At 54.9% G+C, this 7,689-nt stretch overlaps 1 protein-coding gene across 1 annotated transcript in view; it reads left to right on the plus strand.

The window, feature by feature from the left end:
• The window catches only part of MEGF6 (multiple EGF like domains 6), a gene marked incomplete at its 3' end in the record, with an annotated part of 102,224 nt that overhangs the window by 84,435 nt on the left and 10,100 nt on the right, over positions 1-7,689 (plus strand). Inside the window, exons 18-22 of the mRNA XM_085316609.1 lie at positions 806-934; positions 1,087-1,221; positions 1,583-1,717; positions 5,224-5,349; positions 7,388-7,519. Of these exons, the coding sequence (XP_085172735.1) occupies positions 806-934; positions 1,087-1,221; positions 1,583-1,717; positions 5,224-5,349; positions 7,388-7,519 (657 nt within the window). The remainder of the gene's footprint in view (positions 1-805; positions 935-1,086; positions 1,222-1,582; positions 1,718-5,223; positions 5,350-7,387; positions 7,520-7,689) is intronic.

Genomic DNA, 7,689 nt, shown 5'->3' on the forward strand with positions numbered 1-7,689 from the left:
AGAATAGTTTTATTCCTTTAATAGTGCAAATATCATGTTATGGCGTGGCTTTATGGATCSTTTTCTCACATACGAAAAATCTAGACTTCTCGGAGCCCGGCAAGATAGCTTTCTAGCTCGGCTGGCTTTATCGTTTCGAGTGAAGCACAAGCTTATGGCGCTCTGCATACAGCTCTCACGGCTGGAGGAAGGATGTAGGACCTACCCAGAGGTCCTGTCTACCCGTGTGGTTCTGCCACAGACCTTCTCCCCGCCGTGGGGACTGCTGCCGAAGCTGTGAGCACAGCTTCCTCTCGGCTCTGCCCTGTGGTCTGTGTCGCGTGCTCCAGGGCCAGCTGAAGAAGGGAGAAGCGACGTGGAGGTGCGAGTCAGTACTGGCGAACAGCACTTGCCTGTTGTTTCWCAGATGCGTTTTCATCGTGTTGGAGTGCACTGATCTGAGCAACTTCAGAGCAGAGCGCATCCAGCACTCTTGTGCTAATAAATAAGCAAGTAAATAAGATGTGCTATAGTGCGCTGTGCAGGGGGGTCGTGACGGGACTGTTGATTGTCGAAGCAATTCGATGACGGACTGGTGCACGAAATCTGATTGCTTTTATCAATATCTTACTGTATAGAGACACAAGCAAATTCTTGGTCAAAAATCAGTCCAGCTTTCTTTTCCAAACTCACTGCATCCTTTGCCTAGGTTTGCTTCTAAATACATACGGCTTTGAGTTTTGTATGTTTTTTCTGTGTCCCCCAGAAGATAAAATGACAGATGTAAATTGGCTCACCTTCCCGGACTCTCTGTCTTTATTAATAGGCTGCCCTAAAGGGTTTTATGGGAAACAATGCAGGAAAAAATGCAACTGTGCCAACAGAGGTCGGTGTCATCGGATTTATGGAGCCTGTTTGTGTGATCCTGGCTTGTACGGACGGTACTGCCATTTAGGTGAGCTTGTGTACACTGTTYTTACGCTCAGACTACGACCTTTGAAAACACTGCCCCGGGAAAGATCAGTGCTRGGCGGCAATGATCTTATTCCTTGTGCTGTGTTATCTGACCCCTGATGTGCCTTACCTGTTCTTTTCCTCCGCGTCTAGTTTGCCCAAAGTGGGCGTTTGGCCCCGGATGCTCTGAAGAATGCCTCTGTGTGCAGCACAACACTCGGGACTGTGACAAGAAGGATGGCTCATGCACCTGCAAGCCCGGCTACCGGGGCGAGCGGTGTGAGACGAGTGAGTTGTCGGGTAGCACTGATGCAGCATCTCCCTTTCTCCTCCTGCGACCTCTTTCCCCCTAACCAGTTGTCTTGGGGAAAACTCGTCCTGTTTCCGTCCCACTACGACCGTCTTCCCTGGTGTTATTTAGATCAGGAGCAGGTTGTCAGACTCAGCCAAGTTTAGCAGGCCAGAACCTGCGCAGCTGGCTGTGAGTGCGGGTAAAGGTGGAGGGTGACCTGTGCGGGCTGCTGCGTCCGGCTGCTGACTCCGTGTGGAGCTGGCCCACGGCCGTCGCGCTGACACTCGCGGTGCGCTACCTGCTCTGCCAGSACCAATCCAAGAATACTGAATACTCTTTAATCGTGATCGTTGGCAGAATGTGACCCTGGCTATTACGGGGACGGCTGCAAGAAGGAGTGCGGCTGCCCTCCGGAAGCGTCTTGCGACCATGTCACCGGAGAGTGCTGGAGAGAGTGTCCCCGAGGCTACCACGGGGAGGACTGCGGTCAAGGTAGGGCCACGCCAGGAGCCGGCTCCCCGCGAGGCACCCGCGCCTCTCCTCCGCGCCTCTCCTCCGCAGCCGTGCCGCCTGAGCTCTGCTGAGCTCTGCGCCCGAGCCGGGCGCGTCGGAGACCTTCCGGAGCGGCGCACGGCCCGACGGAGCCGGGCGCGTCTGAGCTGCCTCGGAAGCGGCTCCGTGCCCGGCGCGGGCGGGTAGCCGGCGCTCCGCCGCGGCGCGCCGCCTGCGTTGGCCGGCCGAGGCCGAGCTCCCGCTCGCTCCGTCTTGTCTTCCGTGGGGGTTTGGTGACTTTCAGGAGCGCGTCTGGAGCGGTTTTCCCGTCACTCTCCCCGTGTCCARGGCCTTCAAGCCTCCTTCTTGAGGACCTGGTTGGGTGACTTCACCTTCCCGCCTGAGCGGGCTGCCCGCTCCCGGGGGGTCGGGGTAGGCTCGCTCTGCGCTCAGTGCAGGCTCCCTCCCAGCAAAGCAGCGCAGACGGGCTCCCCGAGTYCCTTTAGCCCTCCCTCAGGCCTCGTAGCCCACTGCACTTGGTCTGATGAGTGGAGAGCGGAAACGGCTTTGGATGGTACAAGAGCCGCCGTTGGAAGGCCCGTATCMAAACAGCACGGTCACTTTAAAGTGGCAGCGGGGATGCCGGTGCAGAACGATTCGTATGCAGAGAAGGAGAACAAGGTCTGCCTTTATCCTGCCACCAGGGCATCCTTCCTTTTGTAGAGCAAGGTTATATCTGGTTATCTTTCCTCCCCTTTGATGTCTTTTTACTTCCAAGCAGAACGGTATCATATTTTTCCATTCCGTTCTCTATTCYGTATTAAAGTTCTATTTGATCTGCAAGGGGGAAAAAAAAATGCTGTATTTCATTTACGTTAGGATTTAAACTTTGGCCTCTATATGAGCCTCTTACCAATGTTCTGCTCCTCGGATAAAGGGCCAGTCAGCAGCACGATAACTGAGCTACTCGGCCGTGTGTGGGCAGCGTGGTGCTCAGACCCTGAGGGAGCAGCTTTGCGGAGTCCTGGGAGATATTTGGGGTGTCAGAGCACTTGGGGTTTTTTTTCCAGCGAAATTGTTGGAGTGAACTTCAAGACAATGACTCTTTGGCCTGAAAGCAGAGGCGATGATTGCAAAACATGAACGCAGTTGCTGGAAAATAGTAATTTGTGCCAGCCTCAGAAGTGGCCCACAGTTGAGAAGCCGTCCTCCCTCTGTCACGAGGTTGTTTTCTTCTTAATCACATTTCAGCTGGATCCAAGAGAAAATGCAAAACATTGCAGGCGTGGAAAAGCCGTGCTGCATTCCGAGGCTTGTGGTGCTCCGTGTCTAACTCCTGACTGTAGCATCCCGGGAGTTCTTGCGCTCGCCTGTTTTTAACCAAACATTCCAYTCCATCCACACCCGGCCCAGGAGCTACGAGTGCTAACCTAACGAGGCTGCGAGCGTGCCGCTACCTTGCGAAACAGCCTGAGAGATGGAGCAGAGCTGCTCTTCCGGTCAGAACAAAAGCTGCAGGTTGTCACAGAAAGTTCCAATAAAGCAAAACAAGTTTTACTWATGTTCCTATCAATCCTCCTTCTCATTGTAAAGCAAACGGCAGCGAACACTTTATCCTGATAATTGCMGTGCTGTGCTTTGTGCCCTGCGGTCTGCTCACCCTCCTGGCAGGTGCATCCTCCTACCAGTAAATTGGGTGCATTCGTTTCTGGTTTAAATAAAACAAGTCCTTGCAAATAAATCGCAGAAATCRGAAACAATTCTAGCCCGGGCACTGTCTCACTCATAAATTTCACCAGCTCAACTCGATGTTTTCTTATCCTCTGTTTTATTTTCCCCCCGTTTCAGAGTTTCACTTTCATATTCTTCCTGATCCCACCCAGCAATAAAAGTGGCTGTGTCAAAAACACAGCTGACTGGAGGTTATAGGCCCCAGAACGTTTGAGATCCTTTTTGTAAGCTTTTTCAGTGCAAGTGGAAGTCGGGATAACGTCCAGCCTTAGACTCTCCWCGAACTTCGAACGTGGTAGCTCTCCCCACCCTGTAAGTGAACGGCAGGTCTGACTGCGCCCGGGGACTAGGCGGGAGTTCCCAGCACCCGCGGATACTTCGCCTTCTGCTTGGGTTCCCCGTTGCAGTGCCGGATGTGCGAATGGCGTTTCCGGAGGACACCGCTAAGGATCGCGCTGCTCCCACCCGTGCCCTCGGGGCAAGCGAGTGGCACCGGCCGCGCCGTGCGGCGGAGCGCGGGACGCGGACGGACGGAGGGCTCTTCTCCTTCTCCGGAGCGAGGCTGCTTAAGCAAGCGCTAAAAGGATGACGTGACCGGATGGTGGAGATGCAGGCAGCCTGTGCAAAGCTCGCGCTTCCTCACGGAGTTCGGGCAGCCGAGGAGGCAGGGGCCTTTCCCGAGGCCGCTGCTGGCCTCCCGTCCTCCACGTGGCAGGACGCGCGCTGCCGCCGGCGCCGCTCAGCTGCCTGGCGGTGTCGGGCGCTTTCAGGCCGGGATATTTTTGAAAAGAATAGGAGAGGAGCTTAATCCTTTAGGGGAGAGTCGCAGGAAATAACACAAATATTTGTATTGAAATAGTAGGCTTTTGGCTCTTGTTCAGATCTGGAAATTATTAGAGGGTGAGGATGAACATCTGCCATCAATTAGCAAAGAGCAGGAATAACAAAAATCTCCACTGTGTCGTTTTAAGTCTACGAGCTGGTATGCTTTTTCCTTCGTTATTTCTGAATGCTGGCRTGTTTATATCTGCCGAAGCCTTACGAAACGTTGGCTTTTGCGGACGAAGAGAACTGCAAACGTGGGGCTCTTCTGAGGGACTCAAGTGGCATTTAAGGCTCGTGGAGTCTGAGGCCCTCTGTGTGCACGTAATTAGCTGGCTGCTAAATTGGGTCGGTGGGGGCAGGAAGCGAGCCGGGCGTTGCCACAGCAGCGCCGTCACGCTGGCGTTCGGAGCAGAGGGGACGAAGCGTGCCCGTTCCTCTCGGGGCTGAGGCCGCGTCTTGCTTTACGTCGGTGCACGTGCCGTGGCGGCTGCTGCTCGAAGGCGCGCCTGCCGCGTCCCTGGGGCGTTCAGCCACGCAGGCGAGAGGCTCTCAGAGCCGTGCAAAAGCCGGGGGCTGGTGCCGCTTTGGATCTCGAGCCGCTGCTGTTTTGACACAGCCTCGGCTGCGGGCGCGCGGTCGGCCGCTGCCGTGCGAGGGGTCGCTCGCTCAAAGACCCCAGGGCGACGGCGTTCAAACGGAAAAATAAAGGCAGTGAAAGGCCAGAGGCCCCTTGCTGCAGGGGAATGTGGTGAGCGGAGTAGATGGCAGAGCGGCCGCGTCCGGGCAGTCTTCCTCTGCGACACGGCAGCCTTTAGTAGCTGTGACTKCCTCACGGAATCGAAGGTTTCTGCTTTCGCCGTGCGGGATCTGATCAGCAATTGCCTGGGAATRTTCCCTTGGAAGCTGCGTCCCAGCAACCCACGGTGCTCACCCTGCTCTTCTGCCCGCAGGGTGCCCAGAGGGGAAGTTTGGCGTTGACTGCCTGCTGTCCTGTTCGTGCGGGGCATCTCCCTGCGACCGCACCACTGGCAAGTGCACCTGCGCGCCAGGCTGGACGGGGCACGATTGTGGACAAGGTAGGAGAACGACAGGAGCAGAGCAGCTGAGGCTGGGGATTTGGACCGGCACTCTGCTTTTTCTTTTGTTGAGGTCATTTTTAAAAGCACCTAGTACGACTGSGATCATCTTCGTAGAAATCTAGAAAAAAACGCAACTTTAGATCGTAAGTCTTAGACAGTAGAACCAGCTAGCTTAGCTCTGTTTCTGAAACTGAATGAAGTATGAGCGTGGAAGCAACAATATAYGCAGTGAATAAAAAGAAGATACGTTCAGTTGTTGCTGCCTTAAACATAGGTAAGGAGTCTTTCCTTRCAGATGTGTATTTGTCATTGACTTTATGATATTACTCTTTAACTGCTGGAAAACTAAAGAATCCTGAATTAAAAGCTTGTACTTTTATCCATCATGTGGTATTACAGCAGTTAGAAGATATTCTCCATGTATAACGGCCTGGTTCTGTTGTGCGACGGTAAAAACACATGTGCACAGCACTTACTCTGTGCTTGGGACCGGCTTCTTTCGAGGCCCTGGAGCAGTTAAACAAGGACTCCAGCTTTATCGTTCTGAGCCTTTTGCTTCTCTTTTGCAACTAAAGGCAGGCCTGGGAAATGCTGAATAGTGTGCTGTCTAGCAGAGTGACAGCAGCTATAAAGACTCTTTGCCAGAAACAGCATTTGCTAGCAAGGAGCAGTTGTAGCTTACCAGAAGTAGATGCAAATCCAGAACTGGCATGGAAGTGCTGGAGTGAGATCAGATTAGAAAGGGTGGGAGACATCGTGYGCCTTGCTCGAAGGTTCAGGCTCCGATGTGCTCTCTGGGTATGCAGGGGGTTTGCAGGCTGCTCTAATGCTGTCCTTCCTTTGCTCCCCTTGAGGGTCATGTATTGCACTGCGGTTTTTCAGCACCTTAATCATTTCCATGTGCCTTGGGTCTCCAAAGGGCTCTCCAGGTAGTAATTCCCAAATTGTGGCCCATTCACTCCTGGYTGTCCACAAAGGAAATAATCCACAGCTGGTCTGCAGAATTATGTAGCTTGCGCAGTGTTTAATCAGAAGCTTGAYGGCAATAGTGCGTGCTGGTTAGCAAAAAAAGGCAAAGGTTAAAGCCCTGAAAGTTTAGGAGCCAAACTGTAGAAGTCCTRTCCCAGCTTCCTAATTGTACCTGGAGCATTGCCACCGACATTCCTTGGCTGCAGATGAACAGTTTTTCTTTTKGGAGGAGCACTGTGCGAGATGCCTGTCAGAGGTAGCTTGGCGGCTGAGAAGCTATGCCATTTGCTTGACCCTGGTCAAGCAGACACGCTGAACTCATGCGCTGCTCGTAAAGGACAAAGTTAGCTAAAGGCTTGATTAGCACTTTGAATTTGCAAGGCATCAGTGGACACTCTGACACAGATAATGTGTGATGCTTCTGATCGGGGTATGGAAAAGCTTTGCCTCCTTTATTCAGACAGGACAGAAGGAGCTTTTTTGGCTGCTAGGAGAGCAGTGTTTCAGCCAGACAGGAGCAGTGCGAGGTGACAAGATTTGTAGAGCCTGTTCCGTAAGTGGCGCTGGCCCCAGCAGCTGGCGGGTGTCTTGCCTACATGCGGCTCCACACAGCTGAAAGAGCATCCAGTCTTCACTTGGGTCATATAGGAGCAGTCGTGGAAACCTGTCTCTGAAGTTTCTTCCAGATTTCTTTGTGGTCAGAAAAACAAAACACCAAAACAACACCCAGGTTTTAGGATGCTGTGGGTTTTAGTTTTTGCTTCTGTCCACACAAAGGGCAGCAGCAGCAGCGAGCGCTGGGCTCTCCTGGCCCGAGGTCGGCACTGCCAGTGGTGCTTGTGCCTGTCCTCGTGCTCCTCTGCAGGTCCCTGCAAAGGTGGTGGCCCTGGCAGCACCTGCGTGGGGTGGGGGGGGAGCTTGCCCTGGTGCGGGCCGTGCTGCTGCTGCTGCTGTGCGGGCGGAGGCAACSCTCGCCCCGCCACCGGGCCGGCAGCGTTTACTCTGCTGAGCGCTCTCCGAGCCGGGGCGATGCGCTGATTGTGCCCTGTCTCCGCCGGTGCTCCAGCCTGCCCCGAAGGCCGCTGGGGCCCGGGCTGCCAGCAGATCTGTCCTGCGTGCGCCAACAACGCCAGCTGCGATCCCGCCGCCGGGAGGTGCCTGTGTCCGCCGGGATACACCGGCAGCCGCTGCCAGGACGGTGAGTGCTGTGCGCCAGCCGGGCCCGTCGCGTCCGGATGAGCGCCCGGCTGCCGCGGGGGTCCCCCCGGCTGGCTGGGAGCGCGCTGCGGTGCGGGGAGCGCGCTGCAGTGCGGAGAGCGCGCCGCGGTGCGGGGAGCGCGGTGCGGTGCGGGGAGCACGCTGCGGTGC

This window comes from Rhea americana, unplaced genomic scaffold (assembly GCF_003343005.1).
Source record: "Rhea americana isolate MKP2758 unplaced genomic scaffold, rheAme1 scaffold_475, whole genome shotgun sequence".
NCBI lineage: Eukaryota > Metazoa > Chordata > Aves > Rheiformes > Rheidae > Rhea > Rhea americana.